The sequence below is a fragment of the Stegastes partitus genome, unplaced genomic scaffold (assembly GCF_000690725.1).
Source record: "Stegastes partitus isolate 25-593 unplaced genomic scaffold, Stegastes_partitus-1.0.2 Scaffold847, whole genome shotgun sequence".
In the NCBI taxonomy this organism is placed as follows: Eukaryota; Metazoa; Chordata; class Actinopteri; family Pomacentridae; genus Stegastes; species Stegastes partitus.
The window spans coordinates 250,618-269,664 of NW_007578578.1; the positions used below are offsets into that span (position 1 = coordinate 250,618).

The 19,047-nt window shown below is 47.8% G+C and overlaps 1 protein-coding gene across 2 annotated transcripts in view; it reads left to right on the forward strand.

Annotated features, from left to right (window-relative positions):
- The window catches only part of hoxb3a (homeobox B3a), a 37,940-nt gene extending 20,362 nt beyond the window's left edge, over window positions 1–17,578 (forward strand). For both annotated transcript variants that reach the window (XM_008292954.1, XM_008292955.1), the window contains exons 2-4: window positions 2,974–3,040; window positions 10,325–11,031; window positions 15,143–17,578. In XM_008292954.1, coding sequence (XP_008291176.1) covers window positions 10,446–11,031; window positions 15,143–16,014 — 1,458 coding nt within the window. In that variant the 5' untranslated portion in view covers window positions 2,974–3,040; window positions 10,325–10,445 and the 3' untranslated portion in view covers window positions 16,015–17,578. The remainder of the gene's footprint in view (window positions 1–2,973; window positions 3,041–10,324; window positions 11,032–15,142) is intronic.
- The last annotated feature ends 1,469 nt before the right edge of the window (window positions 17,579–19,047 follow it).

Genomic DNA, 19,047 nt, shown 5'->3' on the forward strand with positions numbered 1-19,047 from the left:
GACCGGCGGGTTGTCTGAGGCCAGGGTGTTTTAACGGTATTATTAAAGCCTCCACCCACCCTGTTCTGTTCAACTGAGCCCAGAACTGCTGCTCCCAAAGTCAGACTGTAACACTGGTCGCATTCAGAAAGACCTGCAGCAGACACAGAAACACTCCTCCTGGCTTAAATATCCAATTAAATTTAAGTTTCTAAGTAAAACCGCGACAGGTTTAAGGATTAAAGCATCGAATGTTCCACCAGAATTGAATTGTGCTGCACTTCACCAGTTGGTTGATCATTAAAGGAGTGAGTCACTGGTGCTGCGGGTCAGAGGTCAGTCCTGGAGAGCTGTGCAGCAATATGTCACCGTCTGAGTGCTTCACTGTGAGCTTTCAGCCCCTGTGTTAGTATCACCAGGTAACGGTGCTGATAGCAACGCTGCACGGTCTGGACCTGTGCAGCAGTCAGCCTTTGTGTTTCTGGAGTGTTTGTGTTGCTTCTGAGGTCAAAGAATAAAAGGACAAAGAAAGACACGGCGGAAAAGTTTTAGATCGAGGCAACCGGAAAACACCCCGGCTCTTTGTTGCTACCCGGCACAGTCTGTGATAAACATGGAGAGAGTGTGTGTGTGTGTGTGTGTGTGTGTGTGTGTGTGTGTGTGTGTGTGTGTGGGCCGAGGCAGGCCGGTGACGGCACCAACCAGACCAGGCAGAGATAAGAGCAGAGAGCAGCGATAAAGTTTGTTCAGATCTGCAGACGTTGAGATGAAGCTGCAGCAGCATCAGTCCGTCTGTCCCGGTGCTCCAGTGAAGCCCGACCCGCCGACACCGCCTCACATTAACCCTCTCATAAGTTCTGCATAAGGAAAACAGCTGTAAGGATGTATGAAGAGCACAGACCCTCTGTTGATGCAGCTTTACTTCTCAGAGTATCTGCACTGATGTAGCTTCATTATTTAACTTGTAATGAAGAAAGCTGTAGATCCACCAAAGACCTGAGAAGACTGAGAACATAACACCTAAAGAAAACTGCTCTGTAGGAGTGAACTGTCAGTTTTTAGTTCCATCTATTGCTCTCCCTGGAGCCTGAACCTGCTGTTCACTCGCTTAATATGCATTCTGTTAAATTATGCACCAGCAGAGCCTTTGTTGCTCCCATGAACACCTCCAGTAGATCTGCTGCTGCTGCTGCTGCTCCATCCTTCCCTACTAACTTTGGCTTCCTCCAACCTGGGAAAAGCACTCATCTGCACTGTTTTATATCTGGAGTCCATGTGAAATTCCCCCCTCTCTCTCTCCCTCTCTCCCCTCAAACCTCCTCTTCCACTCTAAATTTTGGCTCATCAGCTGTTCTGGGGGCTCTGGAGGCGGCCTCCTCTCTTTGTCTCGGCCTATAGGCTAGCTGGCTAAAGCTAGTCGGCCCCTGCATCACTTTCTGGGCAACTTTAGACTAGTCCACTCCTGCTTCGTGGCTGCAAATTTCCGACTAAGCCGCGGGGCTGGAAGGGGGGGAGAAAGCAGGGAAGGAAAAAGCCCGAGTGCCGGGTGCTGCGATGGGGATGGACGGCAGCCAGAGCTGTGCGTGAGTGCATGGATGGAAACAATAAATAACTTTATAGTAGTAGGAGCAGTGGTGCTGGTGCTGGTGGTAGTCGGAGTAGAGGTGGTGGTGGTGGTGGTGCAGGCTGGTACGGGGAGGTCGGGGGATCCTTTGCTTTTGATTTATGTGTTTGGGGGAAGCTGTCAGGAGCAGAAACAGAAGCAGAGCGGCCCAGAGATTTTATTGCAGCGCTTTAATAATAACAGCCAGTATGCAACAACACGGACAGCGCTTTTCATCCTGTGGTCGTGGACGCGATTATACAATTACAGCCGCCGGCTTTACGCAGCGCTGCCCGCCGCACGCAGCCCAGGATGGATGCGTGTCTGCCGGCGGGGCTGTGGCCGGGATGCGCCCTCCTGCTCTGGGCGCTGGGCCTGGTGCTGCCCGGGAGGAGCGCGTCCTCTCAGTGAGCGTATTTATGGGACGCGTGGATCAAACAGCTGCTCGCCTTTTTGGGGCCATTCTCCATTTTTGATTTTATTTTTTTTTACTCCCATTTATGACTTTTAAGGAAGTTATTCTTTCTGTGATCATGACGGATGTGTCCAGCTGTAATAAGCAGAACTAGTTTATGGTGTTTTAATTTGTTTCTGCTCGAGGCTTTGATTGTTTTCTCATCTATTTAAAAATAACCGGATCCAGGATTTAGACGCACCCCGGGCTTGTTGTTCATTGTGACCACTCGCTGTTTTAAATGTGTGCATTTGGTGTTTTAATTCACCAGTTTCTGTGCTAACGGCCACAGCATGTATTAGGATATTTCTGTACGATAATTACCGTGTAAGTGAGCGACCTATTTATTATTTTGAGCACTTTGTTTATTTGTTTTTTCTATTTTTCACATCTTAGGAAATTCGCTGTTTTATTTGTGCGTACACAACTAATTTCCACAAATTTACTTTTAAATTATTTTTGCATAATTTTCCAACATTTTCGTTTCTTTCTGTCTCTCATTTTTAAGTGCATTCCTGACGGGACGGAGGAGCCATTCCTCCCCGGTACATGTCACAGACTGTTCCAAGTGCTGGCAGATCACAGATTACACGTTTTATGTATTTTATTTTAAGTGGATGGAAACATGGTAAATATAATAGGATGTGTAATATGATAAGCGGAATCAATAGCCTCTCGGATCACATCCCACCCAGCCTTCATCCTTCCCGCTGCTCTTTCTGCTTTTATTCCGGGAATAATTTAAGGTCAGCGGTACCTGTCAGCGGTCGGCCCTGTCCCAACCGTTCGATTCCACTACAAGAGGTCTGTGCTCTGTATCGGATTTTACCGAGACCTTTTGATTGCATATCTCATCTCTTTCTTTCCTATCTGTTTTTTCCCCCTCTCCCCTCCCTCCCCCCCGTCTCTCCCTCTCTTCTCCCCGTTTATCCTGCAGTTCTTAGGAGCTTTCTGGAAGCCGTTTGCGTGCATTAAAACATCAAGAAAAAGGAGGAAATCTTTCGGTGAGTCGTGGTTTCACATTATTCCTCCTGATGCATGTGTGCATATGAGGCCCTGAGTCTGTGCGTGTGATCCATCGACACCAGATTAGAACTACAAGCTGCTGAGAGTGTGAACATTTAAAATCCTGCAGTTGCACGTGTTACTTAAAAATATATGGTCATTAAAAAACAAAAAATAAATTAAAGGAAAAACTGACATTTTTGTATTTTGCAACTAGTTTATTATTATTATTATTTTTAATGGCATTATTTTATTATTTACAATTAACTGTCTACTTTCGATGACGCCTTGGTGGCAGAATTTCACAACCTGCAGATTTTACGTTAATGTGCAAATTGTGAAGGACTGTTGGTGAGTTTGTTGTTCAAAATAGACGCATGTTGGTAGGCCTGAATGCGTGCGTGTGTGTGTGTGTGTGTGTGTGAGTGTGTGTGAGAGAGAGAGAGCAAGAGAGAGAGAGAGCAAGAGAGAGAGAGTGATGCAATATAATGTAATGACGCGTGCTAATATAATGTAATCCAGAGGTGTGAGGGGCAGAGCGATGGCCGCGGGTTAGAGCCGCAGCAGCAAACATGAGGGTCAGTTCATCATGAGACAGACAGTTATTAAAACAGCCCGTTGTAGCTGCAGTAATGACACCAATGCTAACACTGCTAGTAATAACATAAGTGGATGTGCATAATACAGCAACGAAACGAGCACTGACAGCAGAATAAAGTAGGTCACAGTAGCAGCAGTCAGAGCAACAACAAAAGAAAAAGAAAAGAAAAAAAACACATGACAATTAAGCATTCTTCATCTTTCATCAGTCTGCTGGCATTTACACCAGTAGTGTGTCCACACTGTAAACCCGTGCGTAAAATCTGTGCGTAAAATTTGATTTTAAAACCCCAGTCCGAGGAAATTCCTTAGAGTCATCCTCAGACTCCTACATGTCTGAAGTCCCAGAGGGGGGAGAAAAAAGAAAGAAAGAAAAAACAGAAGGAGGATTTCCATAGCGCTGCAAGGCACAGAGTTTCAGTTGTGAAACCCAATACCCGTGACTCAATCCGAAACACGGACCGTCGATGCGCGTCTCCATCCAAGGAAAATAAAGAAAAACTACCATCCTTTACAAGCACCGGCGTGCTTTTACAAGTCAATGCATACATGTAATCCGCACTGCTTATTTCTCCACATTTCACGGCTCTTCCCACAGTGGAAAAAAAGAGAAAAGAACAAAAAAGACAAAAAAAATAGCTGATTAGCGGTTTGGTTAATGAGTAATGAGGTTTTTCAGCAGCAGTGAGCAGATCCCTCAGTCCGTACAAAGAGCGGGTTGAAGGAAAAGTTGCAGACGGACACATTTCAGACTCCCACCTTCCACCTACACGGAGCTCATCCTCTCATTTCAGCAGCCCACAGCGAATGCTATCTGTTTTAAAGTTGGGCTGTTTACGCACACACACACAAACACGCACACACACGCTGCTGGGTGCGAGAGAACTCATAAATCTTACGTAGCCATAAACGACAGGGGTAGCGTCCTGAATAATAAAAATAGAGGGAAGTGGGAGAGAGAGCTACAGAGACACACACACACAGCCAGAGAGAGAGAGAGAGAGTGTGTGTGTGTGTGTGTGTGTGTGTGTGTGGTGGGGTATGAAAACACTGTGAGACACCTTCATATTTTCATTTCCATGTTGCTCTCTCCTCTCTGCGTCTCTTTCCTCCTTTTCTTGTCACTCTGCCTTGTTTTTTTTAAAGCTCTCTCTTCAAACGTTGCTCCTGTCTTCCTCCCCAGTGCGCAGGAGTCAGAACACAAGCAGGGACACAGACCCTCTTGTATTTTTTTTTCTTTAAAAGGATTAGAAGTGGAGCTTTTCAGGCCTCACGAGAGCTGCACATTTTATCTACAGTCTGTTGCATTATTACCAATATGTGCATATTTCATGTCAGCACCATCCAACATGGCCTCCTTTGCTTTACTTTTGCTGTGCAGAAGCAGGAGAGGTAATGAAATATGAACAACACATGTTGACTTTCTAGCATCTCCTGGACACTCAGTATGCACAGATTAGAATAAACCTCCAAATAAAAACTTTATTTAAACTTACAGAGACAGTCTGAATTGGCCACTAAACATACAAACATCAGGCTTTATGGGTAGAAGTACATTTTCTATCAGCCAGTAATGAGCTCATAACAGTGCGCTCAGATTAGATTTTAATACAGATTCTAATGTAGTAATAATACGCTACTGCTGTTTAGGTTTTTATTTATTCGACTGCCTCTTTTTAATTTTTGCATTTTTCAGTTATATTTTATAGATCTGATCTAATTTGAAGCTACCTGGTCTCAGCTAGAGCAAGGCTTAGCTAAGCTACAGGCACACCCTGCTAACTAGAGGTGCTAACCCCTGGCTGGGTTTATAATGATCCCAGCTCAGCCTAAACAGTTCCTGATGCAGTTCCTCAGTGCTTCATGTATGTGTGTCTGTAGAGGCCTGGTTCTGTGGCCTGCTATCTGACACCAAGCCAGGAGAGCAAAATAGTAATCCCACAAACACACTCCCGAAATATCTGTGTTTGTGTTGCTTCAAAGTCATGCCAAAGTTCACGTGGTGGAAACAGGCCAGAGGCTGCAAAGTCCGACAAAAGAAAAAATAAAAAAGTCCAAATTCAAAGAGTTCATTGAGAAGTCTGGAGACACGTGGAGAAGTGGCCTTTCTGGCTGCTAGCTGAGCTCGCAGCTGCCTCCCTGCTTCACTTGCAGCCAGTGAAATTAGCATAATGTGTGAGTGACGCTGAGCTTTAATGAGGGAATCATCGCGTCCTGCGCCTCCTTATTTTGGTGCGTTACGGCCGCGTGCGCGTTGCCGGTGGCCGCCACTGTTGTCAACAACACGACGATGAGCACACCGAGGCTCCTACAGCCTCCTCCACCTCCTCCTCCACCACTACTCCTACTACTACTACTACTACCACTATAGGTTATTGCTGCTGCTGCTAGCCGTGCGGGAGAAGCCCACCTACAGCCTCCCAGGGACCGAAGAGAGGCAGGAGAGCCGCGGCAGAGAGGAGGACGGAGGGAACAGGAGGCGAGGACAGAGAGAGACAGGGAGAGACAGGGGGAGGAAAATAGACGAAGGACCACCAAACATGAGATGGGGTGACGTTTGGGGGCTGCCTGGCTGACTGTACCGGCTGCGTGAGCGACAGAGGCTAAAAAGGACAGAAATCTGAGGCCATTGTTATCCAGCAGCGGTGCAGGCAGCGCTGGGTGCTGGGGCGGAGGGCGGGTGGAGGGTGGGTGGATGGGTGGTGGTGGTGGTGGTGGTGGTGGGTGGGGGGGGCGCGAGCAGGCGAGCAGGCAGGCTCCCGGTAAGCTCGTTCAGCTCGTGCGCTAGCTAGCCTGCCCGTGAGCCTACACCGAGCCCGTCGTACATCGAGCCCCCCTACCGACGCCTAGAGGCCACCCCCCTCCCTCCACCGACCGACAGCGGCTCCTCTCTCATCCCTCCGGCCGTTCATGCCACAAGGTGCCCGGTGCGCGCAGCCCGGTCCGCCGCTGCTGCTGCTGCCGCCGCTGCGGCTCCTGGAGGTGTTGTTGTGGTGGTCGGGCAGAGCCGTGCTAGTCTCCAGACGGCACCGGAGGAGCGGCGGGGTTTGCGGAGAGAAGAAGAGGAGGAGAGGAGGAGGAGGCGGTGGAGGAGGAGGAGGAGGAGAAGAGCCGAACGGGAGAGAAAGAAAGCGAGCGGATTTATTTAATTATTTATCATTGTTATTGATCACCCCGGCGAACGTGCGCGAGGACCTATCTGTGATGCGGTGCTGCTGGGTCCGTGCCGGACTGGACCGGGACCGCCGGTGCTAAGGGGAAGGTAAGGAGCAACTTACCGGGCAAGGCGCGCAAGGCCAGCCGGCGACGGCAGCTCAGCTCAGACACACAAACCAGCAGATACACGCAGCGTGTTTGTGGCCGAGCGGCGGCGGAACGCGGCGGCTGCTCAGTGATTTATGGCCCGTATGACTTGAATCCCGGTTCAAGAAGAGTTCACAACGCTTTAAGCTGCCGTAGCTGCCCGCCAGCAGCAGCCCCCCTTCTCCTTCTCTAGCCGTCCATCTCTGTCCTGTCCTCTCTTCCTCCTTCCTCCCTCCATCCGTCCACCTCATCCTCACTTACTGCTGTTTATTTACAAAGCAATGGCCGACCATGTTCTGGTACGGATGGTCCACTTCTCCCTCTGGTCCCATGGGCTTCCCTTTTATCCATTTGCCAATAGCTGACATTTATTTTAATCCTCACTAAAAAAAAAAGCCTGTAATTTCCATCCCACGTGGATTTATTATTATTATTACTATTATTATTATTATTATTATTATTATTATTATTTGGTGAGTCCAGCCTATGAGCTGAGGCCATGGACACATGGACACATGGACACATGGACACAGCAACAATAGCAGTGATCAGGCCAGTCCTTCATTGTTTCTGCTCTGGGCTCCTTATAATTGGCCTCCCTCTCTCCCTCTCTGTCTGTTAATGGGATGAGGAATACGTGGATTGTCCAAGTTAATGCATTCTCTCTCTGTCTCCTGCCTGCATAGCTCTTCATGGCAGGCGCCATTTGTAATTTTATATCCCAGGATAAAACACAGACACTGGACACCAAGGCCGACCTCTCCCTCTCCCTCTCTCTGTGTTGTTGTTGTTTGGTGGCTGTTTCTCTGTCAGTGTAAGTGGATTATTCAGGGAGGCGTCTAGTAAAGTTGGTGATTGTATTAAGCCGTAGCCCTACATGCCAGGGGCACAGACATTACGTGTCCCGTTTAATGGCCAAACAGCGATATGATTTAATAACATATTCCTCCTACACTCACTGCCACGGCCTCGCTCCCCTCTCTCCCCTCTCTCTCCCTCCTTGGGACTATTCCTCAGAGTAAATAATTAGGATTCCAGCTTGTCTAGCAGAAAGATAAATGGCTGACATGTGTGACGTGCTGAGAGCTGGAGGAAGGCTGCTCTGTCTAATCTTAGGCAAAAAATATGGTGATACATTTTAGAGAGCTTTAAAGGGAGCATTTATTATTATTATCTTAATTTAATTTCAATCATTCGTAGTGGAAGAGCAGAATAATTAATTCATTTGTTTTATTTTTATTTATTTTTAAAAAACCAACAACAAAATGCGTCTTTTATTATTATTATTATTATCATTATATTAGAATCATTAACAGCCGACTGAAAGCTGCTCTTTATTCATTTATTTATTTAGAAAACGTCCTGCAGCTACATTATTCACAGTATAGTTTTTATTTTTTAATGTTTTGTGCTTATTAAGGACAGACCAAACCAGCCAGCCTCCACCATGGTGCTGGTTTGTTTCCAGTGTTCTGCAGCAGCTCGGGCCTGCTGTCTCTCATCGCACTGTCACGGTATCTCCGCCATTCTTTCTTGTTTTTTTCCCACATTTCTCCTGAACGAAGTCGATCCCAAACCAACGAATCCGCGCCTGGCTGCTGTTATTTTACGCACACAGTGGCGGCTACATGATGAGTGTGTGGGCTCATTTTGAACCCAGAAAATCGATGATCGGCAGCGTTCTGAGCTCGGTTCGGTTTGTGTCTGGTGCCAGAGCAGCTTCTAGACATTTTTTTTCTCCTTTATCTCGGGAGCAGAAATGAATGCCAGGTGCTCTCTGACAAGCGGCCTGTGTGCCGGCCACAGGCCCACCCAGCGGCGGGCGCAGAGCGGGGAGTCCGTGGGGGCTCTCCCCGCTCCGGCTCCCTCTCTGGTTCCCTCTCTGCTCCCCTGAAGGGGCCATGATAGAGCACTCCGGCCACCCGACCCCTAATGGATCACTGACTCGTGAAGCTCCTTCCTGGACTTCTTTTCTTTTTCTACCTCTCCATCCATCTCTTTTGTCTCCTATGTTTTGGTAAAATTAGTATTTTTTCCCACTTTGTTGGTCTCCACAATATTAACCAAATACAACTAAAAAAACAAAAAACAAACAGAAAATTCCCAACCAGTCACACATGGAGATGTGATTTATAGCCTACATTTCACCTTGCCACTTTGATGACACGTGAAGCACAGACCTCCATTAACAGCCCGCGTTTCTCTCTCACAGAGAACTCCGGTGAGAAAATCCAAAATAAAAAATAATTACTGCCGTGCACTGATATAAATATAATATATATAAAAATAAAAACCCGGTGATGCTAAAGCAGCCCGTTATTCAGCAGCACGGGGACAGAGCGGTGTGGTGAGGATGAGTGAGGTAACAGCGAGCAGCAGGAAAACAGTAAATCACATGTGGAAAGCAAAAGGTTGACAGAAGTAGGCTACCTACATCAGTCACAAGGAAAACACACACACACACACACACACACCGCATCCAGCGCCGCCATTACACAACAAAATGTCACGTTCAGCTGGAATAACAGCACACAGCGTGGAACAGGCTTTATTAGAGACGTTCACAATAACAACAAATAACTCATCGAATAATTAAAAATAGAACAAACCGCCACGTTTTAGACACTCTGATACGGTTTTATTTTAATTCCTAAACTGTGAGATGAAGAATTCATGCTTGAATTAAAAGCTAAAAACTGGGAGACTAATTAGTGAATAACACAAAAGATAAGATATGAATCCATTTATCTCACAGTGGAGAAACTCACAACAACAACAACAACAATAATAATAATATAATAATAATATAATAACAATAATAATATAATAGTAATAACAACCAATAATTCAACTAACAAACCACTACGTTGATATTTAATAATAACAACAAATTATAATAATGATAATGATGATTACTGTTAATTACTGTTTGGATTGAGGCAACGTTTATACAAAGATGTAGGGTTAGTAATCGTGCATGTCTTCTCCTGTGCACGAGTGTGTGTGTGTGTGTGAGTGAGTGAGTGTGTGTGTGTGTGTGTGTGAGTGAGTGAGTGAGTGAGTGAGTGTGTGTGTGTGAGTGTGCATGAGTGTGTATATGTGTGTGTGTGTGTGTGTGTGTGTGTGTGTGTGTGTGAGTGTGCATGTGTGTGTGCATGAGTGTGTATATGTGTGTGTGTGTGCAGACGGGGAGCAGTTGCCCTCCTCGTGCCCCCTCCGCCGGAGCATCTGCAGGCTGTGCACTGGGCTCAGGGGGAGGGGAGGGGAGGGGGGCAGAGGGAAGAAAAGCAGTGGTTTCTATTCATGTCATGGCGCCTTTCATTGGAGGAAGATGGATTTATCTCTCTCATTTCTTTATTCTGTCTCTGCTAACCTTTCAGGTCAGATTGCAGGGGAACGTTGGAGAGACACCGTCACGTGACCCCCGGTACCAAATGGTCTTCCGGCAGTGGCTCTCAATAAGGACCGGAGCACAAGAAGACGCCGCCACCTCTCTCAGAAATGCAGAAGACAACATACTACGACAACTCCTCGACGCTTTTCGGTGGCTACTCGTCCTACCAGGTGCAGGGGGCGGCAGCGGCGGCGGCGGCAGCCGCCAATGGCTTTGGGGGCTACGATGCCCCGGTCCCAGTGTCCCACCACCAGCCGGCCTTCCAGTCGGCCACCCATCTGGACGTGGATTCGTACCAGCGCTCTGCCTGCTCTTTGCAGTCACTGGGCAGTAGTGGTGGCCACCAGCAGCAGCAGCTAGCCAAGACCAAGGAGCTGAATGGCAGCTGCATGCGGCCCAGCCTGCCGCCTGAGCACCACCCCGGCTCCCAGGTGTCCCCTCCACTGCCCCCCAACCCCAGCAACGGCAATACTGGGGCTCAGCAGCCGGGTGGCAGTGCTGGGGCCTCCTCGGTCTCCAAATCAGGCCCCAATAAGTCCTCCAATTCTTCCTCCTCCACATCATCCTCTACATCGTCCTCCTCCTCACTGCCGCCCAACCCAGCCTTGGCCAAGCAGATCTTTCCCTGGATGAAGGAGTGTCGGCAGACAACAAAGCAGAAAAACTGTTCACCCAGCAACAACTCTGGCAACGGTGTGTTCGCCTACACCTGTCTCTGTCTCTCTGTCTGTCGCTGCTCTGATTCCCCACACAGCACCGCGGCAACAACACAGCCTCCCTCTCATTACTCCTTCCCTCACTGTCCGTTCCTCTCCTCCTTCCTTCTCCTTCCTCATTAGCGTCTTTGTTCCTATTATCCCGCCTTCTCCTTCTCATCACCACGTCCCTCTTTCCTCACCTCTCTTATCAACATCCTCTGTCCAGGCCCGAGTCCCCAGAGAACGCAGAAGGGTTTTCGGCTATTATGGCAAAACAGGTTTCCACAGGCAGCAGCGGTACTGGAAGGGAAGCAGCTAGTCAGGCTGGATATTAGCTTTCTGTATCTGATGTCAGCTTTCCAGAGTTCAAGGTGATTTTACTGATTTAGGACGGCTGCTAAATGAACTAATGCTGGATCCACTGAAGCATTCAAAGTTGTTCTGAAGACGGAGATCAGAACCGATTACACATTCACACAGAAGTGACTTCATCTGAGTCTTACGACGGATTAGAGTAGAGCTGGTGTAAAATTCTCAGTTTGGTAGTAAAACAGGTGAAAGGTCAGAGGCTCAAAGGCTGTCTGAGAAATACTGGAAACCTGGAGGACTGCCGGTAAATATGTGGAAAGAAGGAAGAAATGTATGTTTTTAGTAGCAATGAAAATCCACTCGCTGACAGATAAATGGAAGTTTGGTTGTGTGTGATGTGTACAAATGAAATATAGATGATTGGACACAAGAAACCAAGGAGGTAAACACATCCTAAAGTAAGGCCTTTAGTTTCAGGAGTTAGAGGAATGGTGCTGTGCATGCAGAGAGGAAGTCAAGATGTAACTAGCTCAGATAAAACTTACATACACCTCTAAAGAAGACTGAACTGTGATTCCTTTACTGGAGCTGTACAGACAGAGCAGCGTATGGATCTGGAGCTCCACGCTGGTACAGCTGATTATGTTTCGTAGTGATTTCCTGGAGTCGTAGGCGAGGTTGCCAAGTTTGGTGCGAGCACGTCTGCACAGAGAACCGTACTGAGAGCTGTTTACGCCGACTGTATCTGGAAACTTACCGTGAGGACGGATAGACTGTTTCTGAACACATAGTTCCATCACGAACCATAAATAAAACCACAAACCGTCATCGTATGCAACCTGAAGCGAAGCCAAAAGCTATGCAAGGAGAAAGCTGAGCATTTACTGATATTTGTTTAAAAAAAAAGCTGATCACAGGATCAGTTCAGCAGCAGCAGAGGTTAGAGGAACAGGAAACAGAATCAGTGTCAGACATCGGTGGCATTTAGTTTGAATCGGACTCTGGTGTTAATGACACCTGTGAGCAGTTCATCACAGTTTACCAGGCAGACGGTACCAACCTGCAGCCAGCCCTGTGTTCCTTCATTTACCTTCTCCTCCTCCTGCACCTCCTCCTCCTGCACCTCCTCCTCCTGCACCTCCAGCCTGCTGCCGTGCGATCGCTGCCTCCCTCTCTGGCCTCCTCTCTCTCTCCTCTTCACTTCCCACCTCCTCGGAAAGCCTCTGCAAGTAGGAAGATATTAACAGAATGAATTTAAATGTCATGTACGATAACAGATGAATAGATTTTCAGACAGAGGGAGAATGACAAGGAGGCGTCTGCAATGAACGATATTAGCAAAAAATAATAATAATAACACTACAGCTGGATGATGAATCTGAATATCATCTGCATGTGTGATAGCGAGCGAGGAACAGCCACAGAGGCAGGCACATGTGTTATTAGAGCTGGTAGTTATCAATGAGAAAAACCCGCTGTGCCATAATGAATATGAGCCTGATATTCACATTCAGAAAGCTTTCAGTTGACCAGACAGAGAGCTGAGAGCAGATTAGGCTGTTTATTGATGGCAATTTGAAGCAATCATTCAGAGGATGTGGCCGCTGTGAGACGGACGGCTGGCGGTTCCCTCCGTCTCTGCCCATATAAATAAACACTGGAACCGAGTGTTAGTGCTGCTGAGAGAGAGGCAGATAGAATACGGAGAGATAGCATCACGCTGCTTTCTTTGAACTGTACGGCATCCGCTATTATTAGTATGAACGCATAGCAAGCATGCACATGAGCCCATACCAGCATGCTCATAGTCGGCGCTTCCTGCATGCTGACAGAGAGAGACGGGGACGCTCAGGTTCAGCGCTACCGGTTAATATAGAACCACAGCAAGGCGGGAATAACAGCAGCCTTCAGCTGCCCACGTGTCCTGTGCTGCTGTTTAAATTAGCAGCAAACAGCCATCGTTTTACATACGAAACACTCAAACTACTGGTTCACATGAGGCAGAAGTTCTACTTTCATTGCTCTGTCCATTGGCTGAGGATTACAGTTACATTACATATTCCAAAGTAACGGCTGTGAGCTCAACACAAACCAGCTGGAGACGAACTCCCAGCTTAGACTGATTTAGAAAAATAAAACTAAGCAAAACAGCATTAAAAGAAACGTTCTGACAGTTTAAAGCTTCCTGTTTACCTGAACAGTATGACCCTGCTGTCCAGGTGGGACTGTTCCATCCAGGTCCAATCAACCAGCACATGATCCGCTTTAAGCTTGTTTACAACCTCACTGCTGTCCGTTCACCTGTTTGACCTACTGTTAGTGATATCTCTCTTCCAAGAACTTTACTGTGAGGACAACATTGGTCACAGTTTAACCCGACGGACATGAGCTGTAGGAATTAAACCCAAACAGAAGCATCGTCCCGTTGACCATCAGCAGCTAGAAAACACAGAGCAGTGAGCTGGAAGTAAAGGCAAGAGGCTGTTTTAAAGGCTTTATAAATGGTGACTTCTGCTATTTAATTTGTGGGATGGTTGTTGTTTTCCTTTTGTTCTTGTCAGTGAGGTGCACGTGTAGAAGGCTCTGCTTCTGTTTCTACCTAACAGACTGTATGTAGCAGGTACATCAGGTTCACCAGGTCCACGGCCTCTAAGCTTCATGCAAAAACACATCTTTACACCTTCTAGGCAGAATGCTGTTTAGCAGCACTGAAGGACAACTGAGCTGTTAATTAGAGCTCCGTGTTGATTAACCGATTAGTCACCAGCGGCTGATGACACTAACTGGTCGTCTTTCTCTGGTTCTCGTTATTTAAAACGTGACATTTTCTGTCTTGACTCGTCTATGACAGTAAACGCTCTGGGCGTGGACAACACATCTGAGGATGTCATCTTTGGCTTCGGGAAACACTGATCAACACTGGTCACCATTTATCGCCCAAACAGCTAATCAATTAATTAGTCAACAGATTAATCAGCAATGGAAACAATCATTAGTTGCAGCTCTATGGCTGATGGTGGTTTGTATGTTAGAGTGTTTCATGTCACAGTGATCAACCAGTCTGAGTGTCCAGTAAGCAGCTGGTGGAGCTGAAGCTCAGCGGTTACCTTCATTCCCAGATCGACTGAAACATTCACGGCTTGGACTCACTCTGAGGAGCAGGAGGAGGTGTTCAAACGCCTTCCTGGGCAGGTTTCTGGTTCTCCTAGAAGTCAGTGGTACCAGGAGTTTAGGTTCTGTTGGCGAGCCGACTGAAGCGAGGGCAGGTCAACCTCAGTTCCTGCTCCAGTCCTGGTGCTGCAGCTGCTGTAGCTGTGGGGGGTTTGTCTTTCCAGCCAAGATGCAATTTTGCTGCCCTCGGCCAGCACCAGGCCTCCGTCTCTTAATAACTGCCACTGTTATGAAGTGTTGACAACTAATATCAGGGGATAATTCAGCCGGCCTGCCTGGACCCCCCTCTGCTTTATTAACAACCTGAATGCTTTCAATTTCCTCCAGCATGCAGCCTGATTGGGTTATATTCTCGCTACCTTTCTGGCTCTCTCAATTTTCATTTGATCTATTCTCTTTACCTGTTTCTTACTATATCCTCCTTTTTTAATATCCAACATTTTCCTCCTTTCTGTACATTTTTCCCCAATTTCTATCTCTTAATTTTCTGGGGGATTGGCGCCCTCGTGTTTCTTTTGATAGTTTTTCTCTTTATTCTCTGTATCCACGACATTTGTAAATTAAAATTTCTATCTATTTATCTCACTGGCCCTTCCTCGGTGTAATGTATTCTCTTCTCTCCTCAGCGTCAGGAGGAGCTGAGAGCGGGAGCAGCGGCGAGAAGAGTCCCACCGGAGGCTCGTCGGCGTCTTCTAAGCGGGCTCGTACGGCGTACACCAGCGCCCAGCTGGTCGAGCTGGAGAAGGAGTTCCACTTCAACCGGTACCTGTGCCGGCCGCGGCGCGTGGAGATGGCCAACCTGCTCAACCTGTCCGAACGCCAGATCAAGATCTGGTTCCAGAACCGACGCATGAAGTACAAGAAGGACCAGAAGTCCAAGGGCCTGAGCTCCAGCTCCGGGGGGCCCTCACCGACGGGCTCCCCTCCTCTGCCCATGCAGTCTTCCGCCAGCTTCCTCAACTCCATGCACCCCATGGGAGGGGGAGGCGGAGGAGGGGGCCCCGGCTACGACGCCCCGTCTCCGCCGTCCTTTGGCAAGCCCCACCAGGGAGTGTCTTACTCCATGTCCACTGCCTATTCCAACGTCCCCATGAAGGGCTGCCCCCCCCAGCAGAAGTATGGCGCCCCGGACCCAGACTATGGCGATCCCCATCCCCACCACAGCCTAGTGCAGGCCAACAGCGCTGGCTACGGGACTCCCACCAACATGCAGGCCAGTCCAGTGTACGTGGGGGGTGGCAGCTATGTGGAACCCATGCCTGGCTCGGGGCCCTCCATGTACGGGCTAAACCACCTCGGCCCCACGCCACCCCACCACCAAACCATGGACTACAATGGCGCAGGGCCCATGTCGGCCGCCAACCAGCACCACGTGGGCGGAGGGGGCCCCCCGGGCCCCTGTGACCCGCCCACGCACCCGACGTACACCGAGCTGTCGGCGCACCACACCTCGACTCAGGGCAGAATCCAGGAAGCACCCAAGCTCACTCACCTGTAGCAGGTTTGGAATAAAATGACACCGTAGGAAATAGTGAAGACGACACAGTAACACGACCCGACTCACTAACAGACTCACAGGCGTGGGGACTCTACTGCTGCAACGGGGCGGCAGGAGGGACCAGACAAGACGGACCGGAACCATCCGGCGGTTTGTCCTGTGCTCTACAGCCACAGAGGGGAACAGTCGGTGCTGTCCAGCCTCCACCCTGTTTTCACTGCCTTCATAAAGAGCGGCATCAAATCTGATTAGGACGAGTGCTTCCCCTGCTACCTTGGAAGAGCAGCTAATTGAATTTAGAGAAGACAGGTTGCGACTAGTATCAAGTAGCACAGATGGACCAAACCATTCATGTTGCCCAATAAGTTAATAAAAGGCACGTCTCTGCAGCAGAACTATCCAACATTTTTAAGGGGATTTTTTTAAGCTTTGACTAAAGTCTGAAGGGAACAAATCTTTAAACCACTTACTGGTGTACCATCAGAGTTTTAACTCAGCGTACACATTGTTTTAGAGCACATTAACAGACGTTTGTCCTTCATTCTACAACTCTGGAGTGATCCAACAGATGTTTACAGCTCGTACACCAGCCCGTTAACACCAGTGTATTTACTGGTCCCAGGGCAGCGAGGCGTGTTGTCGGTGTGGGAGGTGAGGTGTACCGTCGACTGTCGCCCAGGAACACCTCCCTCCCTCCCAACCCATCCCCAAATGTCAGGGGGCTGGACTCGTGGCACCGGTGCAGAGACGCACCGCCGGCACCGTTGTTCAGTCGCTTTTCACTAGACTGATAAAGTACGGCACAGTTAGTCTGAGCTGCAGGCTGCTGGGTTCCAGCAGATGTTAGAAGGACAAATGTTGAAGAAAATTAGTCAGAAACAACCAGAAGAAATGTGAAATGAAAGAAAAATGTCTTTGTTAAATTTAAGTCACTCGTTAAATAGCTGCAGCATTAATACTGAGTGATTAAAAAGCCCGGCTCCGTGGTTTCTAATGCCTTCCTGGGCTTTCCAAACAGCTTCAGTGTGGGTGGAGCAGTAGTTCAGATAGCATGTAGTAAAAAACCCAGCCTATAATCACTCTGTTAGAGCTAGTATGTGGTTTAAAATTATACTTTGATAATAAAATGTCCCCCCTAAGACACACATATACAAACAGCTATCCCGCCTGCTAAATGAAATAGTTGAGATTTTAATGGGCAGTTAACGAGGTGGTTAGATTTATGACGCTGAGCTCTCTCCCCCTCCAGGCAACACATGTTGTTGTCAGCGAGCTGAGCTATGTGGAGGCTCTGCCTCTCCATCAGCCGCACACAGGCAGCCGGAGCAGGAGGCTATGGCTGGAGCTGGCAGCACTCATCCTCCTCCGCTCCCCGTCTCACAGAGCACACTGAACCGCCGGACGGCCTCCCCTCGCCGTCTCCTCGTGCCTCCTGCCGTCCCGTCTCTGTCCGTCCAGACCAGTCACTACTAACCCACCGTCTCCTGTCTGTGGCAGCAGCACATGGCTTCTGAAGGAGGCTACACTTCCCACAATCCCCCACAGACTGCCCCCCCACCCCCCCACACACGCACACATCCATCACCACGTGCACACCCCTCCATCACTCGAACAGGGTTTAAGAAGCTACGAGCTCAGAGGCTAAACTAGCTCCCATAGACACACATCTGTGCTAAGCTACTTTAGCCGGTCACACCTTCACACAGCCACGCTAAGCTAGCTAGCTTCCTTTCGTTGACACATACGATCCACAGGCGGCGACGCCAGCTGTTGACATCTTCAAACAAACACGAGAGGACATGGAAGAGAAATTTTTAATGTTCTTATTTTAGCACATCATCGACACAGGGTAAATAATAAGAGTGGAGAACACTATTTATTTATGTTTGGGCAACTCGTTGCCTCCCTCTCTCTCTCGCTCTCTCTCTCTCTCTCCTTCTCTCTATCTCTCTCTATCACTTTGGAAGGGTTCACATACATTAGCGGACGCCTAAAAGTCCACATTTTCTATTGTTTTCTTTTGTTCTCACATATCTTGACTTTTAACGTGGATACAGGGTATATATTTGAACAAAAATGCATGTCCCAGGAACCGGAGCTGATGTGTACGAGGCACTTTTAAAACACCCGGATGTGCTTGTTTGAACCGTCAGTGAGGGCATCTGGGGGCAACGCTCAGTCAGAACCCTCACCGACTGTTTGACCCGCCGTCCCAGACTGAGCGCCAGCTCCCCGGACTCACTGACGTTCAGGAAGCAGACCCACTGGGCTGGTCTTTTTTAAAAGTGCAGATTTTACACAAAAGCTTTTCACATCCGGGCATCATTGTTGCACTTAGAGTTTACATTTTGATGGTTAAAGGTAAAAAATAATAATAAATTCTTATTTTGAAGACGGAAGGCCCTCCAATCAAAGCGTCTTTCGCCAATGTGTGTTCAAGTGAACATTCATATATAAATATTTATTTGTTATAGCCAGTTTAAAAAGACTTTCTGTTTTGTATTATTATTATTTATCCTTCATGTATTTATATCGAGAAAAAATACTGTACTTTTTTAGTATTTACCTGTTATGAAAGAAAAAAAAACAACATTGTGTTTCTTCTTGTCCATTGTACTGAAGTTACATTTTTTTAGTTCTTGTATTTTAGAAGAAAATACGTAGTTTTTATGTTCCTATAATGACCCTTGTACATAAATGTCTTGGCTTGTACAGGGAAAAAGGCAAGGATGGGGATTGGTGACCCAGCCGTGCATAGTCGGAAAATTTAGACAAACTATTAGCTGGAAAAAAGAACGAGTCTTTTTGGAGAAAAACAACTTCTTTCTTTGTCCTTTGTAGCTCCTTTTTCTTTCATTGTTGGGAGAGTTGTCTGTCGAACAATTCTTTAATAAAATGTTATGTTATTCAGAGCCATCGTCAGTTCTTTAAAGGACCTCGAGAGTGAAAAGCTTCAGAATGTCTCGATGAAGGAAATGTCATCAAAAACCCGCAAAGTCCGTCTGGAAAGCGCTGCTGTCAGGTGAAGACTTG